Source organism: Poecilia reticulata, chromosome 14, assembly GCF_904066995.2.
Source record: "Poecilia reticulata chromosome 14, P_reticulata-male-v2, whole genome shotgun sequence".
Lineage (NCBI taxonomy): Eukaryota > Metazoa > Chordata > Actinopteri > Cyprinodontiformes > Poeciliidae > Poecilia > Poecilia reticulata.
In genome coordinates this window covers 14,823,665-14,838,908 of record NC_088843.1, presented here as the reverse complement: position 1 = coordinate 14,838,908, position 15,244 = coordinate 14,823,665, and the positions used below count along the sequence as shown (strand labels likewise).

The window sequence follows — 15,244 nt, the reverse complement described above, 5'->3', positions numbered from 1 at the left end:
CAACTGGGCGCAGATCATTTTCTGAATACGGTTCCGGCGTGCCGACGACACCGATTCCCGTGTCCACTGACTGATCGCAAGGCTTTTTACCCGAACAGCACAGAACTGTAGCAGCTGACGGGCGGATGCGGAGGGAGGGTTGCCAAACCCGGCGGAATTCTCACGGTCCGCGGACTAGAAGGCTCTTCTGTCCGGATGACAGCCTCCCAACAAACATATGCTGAAAACTTTCAGCTGTCCGTTTGACGCGGGGGTGTTATTTAGATTTACAACCCGGTCCGAGAAGCAGTCATGATGCAGGTGCAAACTGTGGGCTAACGGTACTGAAATGACTTGTTCGGCGCTGACGCGATTCGTTGTGCCATGCCAACCCCGCATTGTCAGATGCCATTTTACTCTGCGTTTCCCAGGCGTTTGGGTTTCCATTATTCTGGGCCTGTTGTATAATTAGAAAGAAGTTCATGAGGCAGTAGCAAACAAGCTGGTGCAATGAGAAGCTACGCTGTCCGAGGAACAGTGCGCAGTTTGTGCTGAAGCTTATGGGTCCTGCGTACTCGAGCACCCGGCTTCCAGTTGGAGAGGTGTGCTGCGGGACTACAGCGCACTGGCTGTCGGCTACACATCTGGACCTCCTGACTGCTGTCATCTGCGGCCTGATCGGACGGTGTACTCCTTGAACTTGTGTGTTTTAAGGGGGAACTGAGTGAGGTCGCTTCGGGCGGTGTCGTATTAGCAAGGAGGGGTGTATATTTGGCTCGGACTTGGGGTGGTGATCCACTGGAACACCACAGTCCAAACCCTGACTGGCTGACTACTCCAGCCTGTCCAGCTATGAATTTTGCGTAGCCGAGTCACGCATTTTTAAACGCAACACTAGAGTGACATTGCAGTCTTGTCGCGACATTGGTTATTTCTTTGCAAGACTAAAAAAAATAAAAGAGTGAAAGTGGAGTATTGTCCGTCGTACGTCTCAACGCAGTGGGATTTCTACGTCTGGTCGGCGTTCCCCCCCACCCTTCCCGCGGTGACGGTTATGGGTCGGAAGCGGTGTGTCGGTGCAGATTGTTCCAAGATGGCGGCCGGGTGCTGCGGGGTGAAGAAGCAGAAACTGTCGGGATCTCCCGGGTCGGGGGGTCCCGGCGGGGTGGGGGCGGGAAGCGGGGTGGCAGGAACCGGACATTGTGGCTCGGAGTTGGGGATTGGCTCCTCCGCGACGGTTGCAGCAACGGCGAACGTGAGCAGAGCCAACGGCCTGGGGGGACCCGGAGGTAACGTTAGCGGTAGCAGCGGCGGCACAAACGCTCTGTCCCCTGCCCCGGCCGGCTACTCTACATCCGGCCTCTCCCCGAACCTCAGCCCAGGACCAGGTTCGGGAAGTGGTGGCAGAAAAATGGTCGTCTCAGCAGAGATGTGCTGCTTCTGCTTTGACGTGCTTTATTGCCATCTGTACGGATACCAACCTCCGAGAACACCCAGGTTTACAAACGATCCCTAGTGAGTATTTATGTCTTTTGTTGTTTTTTTGTTGTTGCTCCATTTCAGCTCTTACAGTTGAATTCTCACAATAGGAACTTGTCTGTGAAAACCTTCTACAACCACGTTTGGAATTTTTTTTGTCCATTATATAGAATTCGAATTGTCACGTGAAAGCAGAGCTTAAATTTGGTCGAGTTTAATTCATAAAGCTCCTCCCGATTGTATCTCAACTGAGCAAGTTTTAAGTAGGGCCTAGTGATGGAGGCTGCTCGGGCCTTCTAGCTACTCAAACCGCACGCCAAATCTGCTCCTCTTTGCTGTATTTTTGAATAAAATATATTGAATGTTAATGACTGTTTGAGTCACCAGATCAATTTTAGGCTTTCCATGAGTATTTGCCGATTATAAATATTTCACAGTACTTCTAATCTAACTCAAAAGCTTGTAGCTAGTGTTCTTCTCTACTAGCGCTAGCTTTGATCGGTTAGCCATTATTAGCATCTAGAAGATAAAAGGATGGAGCGTTTATTTTTTCTGTTCAGCAACTTGAGGTTGGCTAATTTATTGCCGGACATTGACTAAAATATATTTAAAAGAGCCCAATGTTTAACTTAAGTAGTTATGGTTCATCTCAAGTAAATTCTTGGTGGCATATACTGAGTTTAGCCTTGTTAGCCTTAAGCTACATTAGCTTGCCAGCAGAGTATCAATGAGCAGATAGCGTATCATTAGCAATTTTATTTTTTGCGGTCTCTCTCATATGTTGACAAGTTAATGGTTGGCAGTTTATTGTATTTTATTTTACAGGTTTAGCTTTTTGTTAAGTCGTTTCCTGTCGAAGTAGGGAAGAAATAAGGTTTTCACAAGCAACAAAGAAAAGATGCTACTTGCTAAGTACTTAGCAGTTCTAAGCTATACTTAATTGAACCGGCATTAAAGACGGACTAAGGCCATTAGTAGATAATCAAAGGAAAACAACAAGCCTGTTCAATATCACGATTAGAGGGATCTACAAAATACATTTTAGTATGATAAAAATAATTCTAAGATTTGTAAATGAATATCGGTTTTCTTTTCAGTAGGTTTCACGTTGAGGCCTCTATAGAAACATTTTGTCCCCTATCTAACATGGTAATATGACACCATGTGACCTCAACGGGTGTCTTACATTTTTTTGAAGTATTTCGAAACCAGAGTTCACTTTTTTCCAGAATAAGTAGGAAAAGTTCATTCATGTGGCAACTTTTTCAAAAGAACATACTCAATGTATCATAATGTTTGTTGATACAGACATAGACCAGTGGCAGTTTTTTGAGTAATGGCGGATGGAGAGTCAAAACAAACTTGAAATTAAAAATTAGCTTTAGTGTAAGGCTGGTACAGAATAAGCTATGTATTTTGAGCAATACTCTTTTGTACCTCCTAGCACTTTTGTCAAAGTTTAAGTTCAACAAGAACCATTTCAAAGTGAACACGTTTTTTAAAATATCATTTAATGCTCTTCTATTCTTTTAGCAAGCTAGATTACAATAAAAATGTCCTTTATTTTCCCTCAGTGGGGATATTCTGGTACCATAATTTCCCAATGTTTGCCTAATAAAGTATCACTGTAAAAGAGCTTGTATTTTATTAACTATATGATAAATGTGAGATTAATGGAATGCTGTAATTCGTGATAACTTTGAGTCTTTGACAGAAAGAAACAAAAAATCCTTTTGGCAAGTTATTTTCATAAAGTTCCAGACATTCTTTATTCAGTCTTGCAAAAACCGACACGATTCCATTAAAATCGTCATCAAATAAAGCAAGGTATGGAGTAAAAGATTGGTATGTAAAAAGTTTTCATTCTTCAGCTTTCCCGGTTTTCGAACAGTGGCATGCATGACATCTAAAGAATTCAGTGCTTAACGGTGTGCGACTGCAAGTGAAAAGAAATGTGGGTGGACACATTCTTCTGTGAAAGACTGTTTTACCTGAAGTGCTTTGCATACCTCATTTATTAATGTAATAATGTGAGATGTACTACACTTGGGAGAAAACTGACACGGTCTTCAGATTCCACACTTTGGAAAGATAATTTTTTTTAATATATAGTATTCTGTAATTTAAAAATGTTGAGATATTTGACGAATGCACAAATCTTTTGCATCTTATCTAATATTACTCACCAGAATGCAAAAAAAGTTAATTTTGATTAAAAATTTGAAACACCTTTCTAAATGTGCAGCAACACAATATCCATGCAGATCTCTACAAACCTTCAAAGTATCCTTTTTTGTCTTTTAGTGCAACATTTAGTTTTGCTAAAAGATGCTGCTTTAAATATCAAGTTGAAGAACAGAAGCTTGGGTTTCAGTCTGGTCTTTCGTTTCTCCGTTTTCTTTTCAAACAAATCTTTTTCTCTAAAGAGACTTTCTCCCATTTGGACTCGACGAGCTTTGAAAGCACATCTTGAAACCCAGCCTTCTCCGCAGAAGGAAAAACGTCCCGTCTCCACGCTGAACTCGAAACCCTCCCGGACGCGTAACATAATCCGCACGAGAGGCAGAAAAAGTCTGATCCGAAGTGTTAACAGGAATTTTCCACACGCTCATAAAGTCTTGTGAGTAATTTAGCATTAGGAGCATTTTGTGGTTGGGGTGGGGGCGCGGAGGGGAACAGTGTTGGGTGACTGAGAGCTGGTCACGTTACCCAACCGTCACAGTATCGCCCCGGACCAAAAAGATCCGTCAACGGATGCATAACAAGCTAATTCCTGCTGGATGTATATGTGTGTGTGTGTGTGTGTGTGTGTGTGTGTGTGTGTGTGTGTGTGTGTGTGTGTGTGTGTGTGTGTGTGTGTAAGCTCCATCCGGTCGGAGGAACTCGTGAGTACTCTGTGCGGTGTCCTCGACATGTCCTTCACTCGGGGGGTGGGGGGTAACTTGTCAAGCTGAATTATTGAAATGCTCTGACCAACTCCAACTTTGGTCATAGGCATAATGCTGTCTGGTGTTTTTGAGAAAAAAAAACAACAAAAAAACCCCCAAGAATCTCACATCGTTGCAGTTCTGTCATGTTTTTAGTGATTAAAGCAGAGAATAATTTCCTGTTTTGGAGTTGTGACGTGGAAACATCCCTAAAATAGTTTATTTTTCTTATTTAGCTATTTTTTTTATAGCACAGCAATAACGAAAAAGGGAAATTGACAATGCAATCATTATTAAATTGATTTGTCCACATTTTAAGCTAAAAAAAACAAACCTAAGAAAAAGACAAACATTGCTGTTAAACAGTTTCTGACCTTCATCATCTGTGTTGTAGACATGTATATCTCCATAAAACCACTGCAGTGATGTAACACAGAGTGGCATGTCACATGCATCTTGTGGGAAGCAGAGCATATTTTCCAAGATAATGTAGAAATGAAATTTTAATATAAAAGTACCTGGTTAATGTCGCCGTGTCAATAAGTGTTTCCAGTGTTTTTAATGTGAACTAGTTGTTGACTTAGGAATATTTTTAAAAAGAAAGATCAGTTTTTTTAAATTAACTCTTGACAGTTTAATATTAAGAAGCACAATTGTAAATGACTTATCAGGGCTACACACTTGAGGGCAAATAGGTTTAATTATATATATATATAAAATTAAACCTAATTTTTTTTCAAATGAATGACAGATTTATTATTCTAAAATAAAAAACTATTCAAAATTGAACTCTTCCAAATGAGGGGAGGAAAGGTATGTCATGTGTAGGCATGGAACGGTATGAGATGTTAACAAGTTTTAGAACATCAGCAGCTGCAACAATGTTTTCTTGAATATTTATCAGTTTTTAATAAACAGTGAAGCTGAAATGCAGCTTTTCATTTACTGGGGGATTTTTACGTAAATGTTCTTAGTGGGCTTTTCTAGTTTTAACAGTTTTATTTAGTTATAATGTGAGGTTAAGTTTTTGCTCCACCTTGTTTTATTGACCGAAAAATTCCCAAACGAAACTCGTCTCTTTTGTGAAAGCGTAAAACGTTTGGTAGCTTTCTCTCAGCCGCCTGACTGGCAGTGCGCAGCCTTTTCATTCTTGAAATTGCTTTCACACAGAAAGAGAAATCGCTCTAAAATGTATTCTGGTGACATAATAAAATGAAAATCTTTTTTTATTTTTTTCCGTGGTCGTTCCATGCTCATGTTGTGCTTTGTATAATTCCTCCTCTAACACCACTGACATGAAACTTTTTTCCTTTTTTACCGGTGTCGTGATGTTCTCCGCTCAGTCAGAAGCAGTATTTTGCTGCGTTAATGCAGCATCGCATTGGGCTCTTCATTGTCATTCATGGCTTTGTTTAGACATCAGACGGTGATTAATTAGCTATAAATGTAGATCCACTGCAGGGGCTTTAGTTGGGTTCTTCTCAATCAGAAGTTATCTCATCATAAAAGCTGGAAGAATCTCAGTTACAGCATGAACGAAGGGGGTGGGGGGGCGAAAATTGGAGTCAGACAAAGAGAGTTGGTTAACAGGCGGCCCAAAGCAATGAAGGAAAGACTTTGATGGAAAATGATCCATCATGATGAAAGACATTAGAGCTAGTTCCATCTCATGTGAGTAAAGATTCTGTCGTATTTAATAAAGAAAGCAGCAGGCGCTGACGTACTACTGGAGTGTGTGTTAACATCGTTTAGACTCGGTAAATTAAATGGATCACTCTGATTTTTTTTTTCTTTTTTTTTTTTCTTTTCTGTCTTTCAGCCCACTGTTTGTCACATGGAAAATAGGCAGAGACAAACGGTTGAGGGGTTGTATAGGTACATTTTCTGCCATGAATCTGCACTCAGGACTCAGGGAGTACACCCTTACCAGGTAAGCAAACACAGTCGAAATTTATTACTTATCTGTAAGATTGATTATAAATTGGGCTATTTTTAATGTTTCATGTTGATATCTGTGGTTGTAGAAACCAGCCTGTTGTAGTAATTCAGTTTGTCAGGGTTTTCCCTCAGTGTATTACAAGCCTGGCGGGCCACCAGGCTTTACTTGTGCCCCCATCAGGATAAGCATTGCCTATTTATTTAAGTTTTTAAAAAAATGTTTGCATATTTTAAGACTTTTATCGTTGGTGTTCAGGTGTTAATCTTTCAATAACATGATTATCAAGTGATATTTTTAAATTTCCTGTCAACTTTAAACATTCTTTAACTCAAAGACGATGGATGGATGACTGCCCTAGCGCCCAAACACCAGGGTTAGCAAGCTTTCTGGGGGAAACCTTGAGTTTGTGCTTCAGCCTGTGTTTCTTTACGCTGGTAAAATATGTCGGTAACAAACAGACTTTCTTAGTGTAAATTTGTGTGGCGCCCTCTTCTGTACAATATGCAGTTTAAACGTATTCATTCATCTAGTGGTTTGCCAAAAATTTGACATGATCTGTTCAATAAAAACAATTTATCTTTTTTGATAAATGTCCACTTCAGAAATGTGTCTATTTTTTATTTTTTAAAGAAACTCCTCTTTGCTATTTTTGAGTTTTAAATAAAAGTGATATTAAACTTTTACCAAAAGAAGATGGCAATGTTTCCTTGTTAGGGATGTTTGCGGGGGAAAAAAAAAAAAAAAAAAAGAATTTACAAAAAATATTTATGGTGGAAATAAAATAAAAAAAAAAAAAACTAAAGCTGAAATTTGTTATATCTACATTTAAAAACATTGATGAGTTTATCACTTTTAGTCAAAGTTATCAAGGGGCATTGTGTAAAGACCAAGAAGCCACTTGTGGCTCCGGAGCTGCATGTTGCAGACCCCTGAACTAGATAAAAGGCAACAAAACCAACAAAAAGTTCCTGTTGTTATAAAGACAATGGGAAACAAATCCGTCCTGCATGCTGACGTCTCCCTAGTGTTGGGATTGTGTTTCTGCAGCACCAAACATGCAGTTGAGAATTTCAGTAGCATAGATCCAGAGCCAGATGGCGTGGGGCCCCACGGAGCCCTGATCTCCGCTGGATTAAGTCTCTCTGTCATGAAAACATCGAATTACCTCACTGGTGCCTTTAATTTAATGCAGCCCGTACAGCATTAAATGATTTTCATTCTCAGTCTAATTTCACAGCGAGATCTTATGATTATTAATCTGCGTCCCCCCGTTCTCCCCACAGATGTAGTTGAGCTCGGTGATCTTTGGATTAGTAGTGCACATGGCCGCCTGCGTGCAGTGCCTGTCACTTCCATGTAGGTCTTTCTGCAGACTCGCTGTAGTTCACGCAGGGTCCAAAATTAACACCAGCCAGGAGCCAAAATGCTGATAATATGGTGAGAAAAGCAAAGTGTGGCCTGGTAAGTAGATTGAAGTTACAGGCCTTTAATCGCTTCTTTTTTTTAATTTTTATTATTATTATTTTGTTATTCTAATCCTTCCCAGTTGAGACTATATAATCCTCCCTTCCCACCATCTTACTCTTTGATAGCAGTAAATGGGATACGGTCACCATAGTAACCAGAAGGTTAATTTGCCACTAGGTGTTTGGAGACTTTCGGTGTTTTCAGGTGGCTTGAAATCCTTGAAAATGCTTGAATTTCAACTGAATGTTTTCAAGGTTGTGGAAAGTGCTTGATTTCCCCCGCCCCCTCTTTTCTTTAAAGTCCTTTTAAGTGATTGATATTCAAACTGCACAGTTTAGTAATAATTTGCAGTCTACAAGTCTAAATTTGGAAAACGTTACTTACAGTTGAAATCAGGTATTTTCATACACATAATGAAAAGACAAATTTTTTCACACTGAAGTTAAATCAGACAAAACGTTTCTTATTTTTAGTTGATTAGAATTAGAAAATTATTTCTATCTGCTAAATGTCAGGAAATTTGGCAAATATTTTCTCTTTTTTTGTATGTTGTGTTTAAGCAAAAGCCATTTACCTTAGTATTTAAGGTTTTTAATATAATGAATATTTATTATTCCTAATGGCTCAATGACTTGTTGATCTGTGTAATTGAAACAAAGGTCATAGTTCAACAACTTTATTGAAGTTGAGGGATTTTTTTTGTGTTGCATTACAGCTCAACAGAGTAAGTGAGAGATCCATTTCAAAACAAAATTTAGTTATATTTTAGTTCACTTTGTCCCTGCTGCAGAACGTAGAATATGCTCACAAGACAGTGATAACAACTGTAACAAATTGTGTTGTATAAACAGCGAATTGAAACTGGAGATAAAAACAATACAAATGAACAAAAACAGGACAAAGTGCAGTGATGGAAAAATTCGACAACTTGTCACTGGTTCACTGGTTTTGATCCCATCAGCAGGAGTCTTGACGCTCACGTAACAATCAAACACGCCGGCTTATAACACCTTTCATCCATGTGATCCTCTAATTCCTCTCGCCTGTGTGACTTCCTGTCTGCAGTGCCCTTAAAGACAGCCGCTTCCCCCCTATGACAAGGGATGAGCTGCCTCGCCTCTTCTGCTCAGTGTCTCTTCTCACCAACTTTGAAGACGTCGGTGATTATCTCGACTGGGAGGTGAGCGCTTCACAAGGCAGTCAGGTCACGTTTTGCGAGAGCTTTTTTTTTTTTTTCCCCCCCTGCAGCTGCTGCGCTAATTACTTAAGGTTATTCTGCGGGGAAGTCTTGTGAAATACCAAAAAAAAAAACAAAGTAATATGCATTACCATTGTGTTTGTCATGCTCCTTAGCAAGTCTAAAGAAGCTAGTGGTCGGGGTTTATGGGCAGGTGGACGGACACAAATAAGACAATTTGAGAAAACGTCTTCGAAGCTGAAAAAGATTTTACACTGGGAAGGTTTCGATCAAATTAAATCAATGTGTTGCTGGCCCAGTCCAAGTCCAGACATAAATCAACTTGGAAAGCTGTGTGGTACTTCCTGTCTAATGAAGAAGCCGAGCTGTGCCGGAAAGAAGAATCGACTGTTTGTGTGGATTTTTAAAGGTGAAATACCAACAGACTCGCAGCTTTAAGTGAAATGTGGCTATAAAAGGTGCTGCATGCCACACTTTTCAGATTTTTGCTTTTAAAAAGTTTACAAACTATGTCTCATCTTCACCTCTGTTACATCCGCTGAGGTTTATTGCTGTAACGTGATGAAGCTCAAAGGAACCGTACGAATTATCCGATTATCTTAAATTGGTTTAGGTGCCAACACAGTTATAGTCATTTCCATTAATAAAACCGCCTCCATTCAGTTGTTCAGAAGTTTATTTTACAAGCCTAAAGCAGACGTGAAGCAACTCTGACTTTGTAACGCAACGTTCTCTTTGTGTTTGGCTCCTGTCTTTGCTTTTAGGTGGGTGTTCATGGTATAAGAATAGAGTTTTTCAATGAAAAAGGATCAAAGCGCACCGCCACCTACCTGCCAGAGGTTGCAAAGGAGCAAGGTGAGCAGCCTCTCCTGCCTTCAAACAAACTTCTGTCAAAAGAATTACACTGTTGCATTTTTAATTATTATTTTTTTTATGATTCTAGGTTGGGACCACATTCAAACCATAGATTCCTTACTACGAAAGGGAGGTTACAAAGCTCCCATCACAAATGACTTCAGGAAGACCATTAAGTTAACCAGGTATAGTTGGTTCTGTTTCATCAGTATTTGAGTGTGTTGGTGTCGTTCTCTACCATAGCAACACATTTTCACCTACATACCTGTTTGCTAACAGTAGAAACTTAAATTTAGCCAAATAAAATGGAAAATCGCACTTTTATTTTTAAATAATTTAATTTAATCATAATAAGCAAGATGTTTAAAATCCAGTGACTTAATTCCCCCTAACCCCCCCCCAAAAAAACAAGCACATCTGTTCTTCTAGACCAGGTAAACTGGAAATAAATTGCCCCAAAAATTAGGAAACAGTTTTTAATTGAGACAAAAAATGTGCCACTTTGTTTCACTAAAATTGTTGCCGAGCGTATACAACAAATTCACAACATTATTTTGCGTTAAATGGGGAAAAACAGTATTGACTTTCTAATGCCTACGATTGAGATTACTTACAATTTCACCAAAAACCCTGAGAAGTTTGGGAGGAAAGAATCTGGTGGTGAGTAACGGGGCATTCGTGAAAAATCTTAAATGTACGTGTTTAAAATTAAGGCCTTAAAATGCCTTAAACTAATTCGGAAAAGTAAAAAAGTTGGCTTTAAATACGTCAATTATAGGTCCTAAATGTTGTGCTGACTAGTTTATCTCGTATACTCTATGTAGTTCATTTTTCTTATGGGATTTTTCTGTCAGGCAAACGTTTTAAGTCGCCTGACCTATCGAGGCGGTTCAGGCTACCGCTAACCAGCTGCAAGTTTAAATTCATTGCCAGTTCGCTGGACGACCTTCTCCTTTGCCGCTGCCTCGCTCCTGTTGTGAATCCATATGAGGCTACATCCATTCTGCGCAAAAAGAAAAAGGCTTGGCACTACAACTATGTGAAGTACACAGTTGTCGTTTGTACATCTCTGCCGTGATACGGGTCTTAAATTTCATTCCTGGTGGTCTTAAAAGTCTTAAACCAGAGTCTGTGAAACTCCTTCCGTCATGCCGACTTCTGAGGACAGACTCTCGCATTTCCGTCTCCTTCTCTGTTTCAGGTACCGTAGCGAGAAGATGACGATGGGTTATGCAGAGTACATCGCCCACCGCCAGCACCATCACTACCAGAACGGCATCGGGCACCCGGTGCCGTCGTATAACCATTATTCCTGACAGCGAGCCGCATGACCAATCATTGGACCTCTCCGCGGACCTTTTCCCAGGAGAGCCCGCCCCCTCCTGGTCTAGCTATTTCTACTACTGTACCATTTTATGATGATAGTTTCCGTTGCCGTGCTGGCCGTCTCACAGACGTTGACATGGCAACGGGTGGCAATGAAGCATCGTTCGATTATGGCGAGAAAACCATGTTCCTTTTGTTTGCCCGTGGTTGAGCTTTTGCAGCATATGTATACCTATATCTATAACCCCCTCACCCCGTCCCCCTCCACTCGTTCATATTATTTTGGGAAAATTAACCAATATTAGATTTTCATTAATATTGCGTCTTTTCAGCAAAGCTAATCAGGTGTTTGATTCTGTGGATGGAAGCGAGTCTCCTTGGGTGGATTTAGGCTTTGCTACACTTTTACATTTACTAACCCTTTTTATTTTTAGCGTCTAACTTGTCGTTTGTTTTACTTCACTATCCAGACGTGTAATATCATGTAGCAAAGGCGAACTGCAGTTCCAAAAGGCTGTGTCCTCACTACTTTCAATTCCTCTCAAAAACTTGACTGCTGAGGTCGTGCTGGCCTTGTAAACGCTCGTCGTGTCGTAGTTGGAATTCGTACGCGGGATGCGTGTACTCCAAAGTGTAGATAGGATTGTGACGCCTTTTGATCGGCTTTTGCTGATGCGGTTTATTGATTTGGGTCACAATTGTGTGTGTGTGTGTGTGTGTGTGTGTGTGTGTGTGTGTGTGTGTGTGTCACTGTGTGTGGATTATAGGCTCCACTTTGTCACAAGATGGAAAACCAGTAGAATAAATTAGAAATTGGGTTTCAGCTACAGGTTCAGCTGCATTTGTTTGGCTTTAAGTAAAATTTTAAACGTATTTCCGAGGGTTCATTTAGACTTCAAGAAGGTCGAGGAACAAAAAGATGTACATGAAGCTTTTGTTTAATTAAAAAAGTGAGTGTTTCTTTGTTTTCTTTTTGTTTTTTTCTGGGTTTACTGACAGGGAGTCGCGCGATAGGGACGTGCTGAAACAATTTAAAGCCATACTCTATCTTCCGCAGTTTTGTCCGTTATCAGAGGCGTTGGGTGCTGAAACGTTGCTTCAGTCCGAAACCCAGACGCTTCACTTAGTTCCTCGTGTCATCGTGAAAACTTCGTCTTGCATTTTCCGATTATTAACCATCGTCTCGCAGAGTACGACGTATATTTAAGAAGAAGAAGAAGAAAAAAAAGAGTCGCACACAAACAGAAGTGATCTTATTAACATGTTTGTGTCATTTAGAAGTGCATGTCATAGTGCGTAGTCGTGGATATGGCGCCGCCGCTGTTCCCCCTCGCTCCCGTTGATCCGCGTGTTCGCAGCACAGGGAATGTTCTAGTTTCTGTCTGTTTCAATCAGAAGGTTGAAGGAAGCGTAATTTTTAAAAATGTTTTATAAAAAGAAAAACAGCCAGGGCTTTGTAAAGCCAGTTCTTATCCAAATATTACCCAGGTGTGAGTTCGATCCACACACACTCTGCTAGTTAGGCATACTTCAACGAATGTTCGATCTGTCGAGGATCGCCAAGTTCTCGGTCTGCGTGTTTCTGTTGCAAACTGGAATTTTATTGTTTGTTTTTTTTTTGAGGTTCTTGTTACTTGACCAACATCTTCTGTCGTAACAGCCTTTTTCTAACTGACAGGTTCTTTCTTTTTTCATACATTTTTTTCCTTTATGCAAAAATGTCAAGGGCTTTCGGCAATCCATCCACAGTAACCCGAAACGATCCAGATTTCCAGTTGTGTTGCCTTAAGTTTTTTTTTTTTAATAAAAAGAAGAAAAGAAACCCAACAAAGAACGATGGACCAGGAGAAAGTCGCTCTGACTGCATCCTCTACTTGAACGGCGTACAGGCGCGCTCGTCGTCCGGGAGACTCCGCGTGCTTCGCTCCATATCCTACGCGTGGATTTCACATAATCAGCGTTAAAGTCGTGCACCATTCAAAGTTCCAACCACCGGGGGTCAGCGTTGCGGCCGTAGGAAACCGTACCGTACACTACCACACCAGAAGAAGCTGCAGTCGGCGCCTGCTCTCCTGGTCCGCCGACTACAGCACAACCTGAATTTTTCTCTGCTGCAAAACCAAATTGACCATGCTCTTTTACATATATGTCTTTGTATACACATGCAATGTATTTAGTTGCATGTATGTATGAGTATGAGACCTATGGTTTTATCCATGATATGCTTGATCTATGGCTTAGACACTCTTATTAACCATTAAGAGATTTAAAAGACAAATATGGTGCTATAGGACCTCATATTGGGGTGGTCACATCTCGTGACTGGTCATGCGGACTCATTGATCATATCATATATATACTTAACGATGCGACATGTAAGATTTTCTCTGGAGTTGCGTTGCTGTGCAAGCCAAGTCGTGGTGAAGGATCTGTGCTCTCCGACGTGGACGGAAAGCTTTTTGTCGAGGTGGACTTGGGTGATTTTTTTTTTTTTGTTTGTTTTGTTTTTTCTTTGGGGTGGGGGATCAATTCCACTCCGGGAAAACTGACATTCTCTCTCGTAATGAAGAAAGACTCCACAGGCGCTATGGAATGTACTGTTAACGGTCACCAGGGGAATTGAACAGCGATGTGTAATAGGAGAAAATCCTACATGTTAACCTTTTTACAATCCTTGATATATGCAGATCTGTTCAACAGGTGTTTTTTTTTTTGTTTGTTTGTTTGTTTTTACATTTATGTTGTTTTTTTTTCCCTACCAGTGCAAATCAACACTGTGCAGGTTTGAAAGGACAAGAAGTCACACATATTACCTTCTGTCTCTTGATTACTCCCTTCACTGTGGCCCAACCTCATGGCCTCGTTTGTCTACGTGTGATGCATGTCGTTCACTGGCGAGATGGCGGGAAGATCCGGGGTTCTCGTTTTATTTTATTTTATTTTTTATTTTCTCTCTTTATTGGGAGGCTTTTTAGCTGCTGAATCGGCTAACCACCTCCAAAAGGGCAACGTTTAAGACGTTAACTAGCATAAGGTCCTGTTGAGGTCGTTTCAGCCTCTCTTTATTGAACTTTACCTCTACAGAGACATAGATTTTAATTTCTTTTTTTTTTTATCTTGTTCAGTGCGTGTCCGCACTGATCCGACATTTTCGAATCACTGATACCTCAAGCAATCGCAAGGAACGACATCGGTAGACTGTTGTAGCAGATCGCGTGTTTTGGTTCCCATACCAGGGTTTGGAGTTCAGCCTCGGCATTCCCCGCGCGGCCGTCCCCCACGCCGCGCCGCGCGGCGTGCTCAAGCTCTTTGTTACCTTCGTATGTTCGACCGAACCAAAGATGCCAGCGGCCATGCTCAGATGCTGCTTTTTTTCAGGCCTGGCTTCCTGTCCTTCCAAAAACAAGCCCTGCTGGTGACTAAATGTTGTTTTCTTTTCTTTTTTTTTTTTCTTTTTTGTGCTATTTCTGACTTGTTAAGCAACCCATTTCTTCAGTGAATTGTCATTCTTTCCGTCTCTGAAGCCGTTTGTGGCGTCAAGACGGTGAAAAATGGGTGCAAATTGTTGTTACTTGTTTTGTTGTTAGTATTATTATTGCTATAATTTTATTTTATTTTTTTCAAAAATGAAAATCCCATGGTGTGCCTCCTAGCTTTATGGGTTTATAAATGTTTGTTTTCCCCCTAAAGACCAGCAGTTATACTTTGTATAAAAGATGGATTTTTTTTCCTTATTTTTTATGCCATTAAAGATGAAAAAGCCTGTTTTCTTTACTCGACCCAGTAGCTGCACTGGTATACAATCGCACTGATAGAAGAATCACAAAAAAAAAAAAGAAAAAAAAAGAGGAATAAGTGAATCAATAATAATAATGACAAATAAGAACTACAATAAACGTGTTTGAAGCTTTTATTAAAAAAAAAAAGTTAAAAAAAAACAACAAAAAAGATGATTAAAAAAAAGAAAATGACTGTTTTTGTACATCAAAATAAATTTTTTTCAAAGGAATATTTTGGATCTAGTTTCAAAATTATTTTAGTGGTTTTCTATGTTCTGAAAATTTTTGAGACACA

General features: G+C 40.2%; 1 protein-coding gene across 1 annotated transcript; it reads left to right on the top strand.

The window, feature by feature from the left end:
- ammecr1 (AMMECR nuclear protein 1) lies at window positions 1-15,179 on the top strand. Its single transcript, XM_081615463.1, has 6 exons — window positions 1-1,494; window positions 6,205-6,315; window positions 8,857-8,971; window positions 9,754-9,844; window positions 9,933-10,029; window positions 11,046-15,179. Exons 1-6 carry the CDS (start codon window positions 1,034-1,036, stop codon window positions 11,158-11,160), a joined length of 990 nt encoding a protein of 329 aa, XP_081471589.1. The 5' UTR covers window positions 1-1,033; the 3' UTR covers window positions 11,161-15,179.
- The last annotated feature ends 65 nt before the right edge of the window (window positions 15,180-15,244 follow it).

Bases quoted from the DNA above. Each gene is read 5' to 3' on its own strand.
- ammecr1 (XM_081615463.1), top strand. From the start codon at position 1,034: ATGGGTCGGAAGCGGTGTGTCGGTGCAGATTGTTCCAAGATGGCGGCC. The intron at 6,316-8,856 runs GTAAGCAAACAC...TCCTGTCTGCAG, and splicing joins AGGGAGTACACCCTTACCAG to TGCCCTTAAAGACAGCCGCT. The intron at 10,030-11,045 runs GTATAGTTGGTT...TCTCTGTTTCAG, and splicing joins AAGACCATTAAGTTAACCAG to GTACCGTAGCGAGAAGATGA.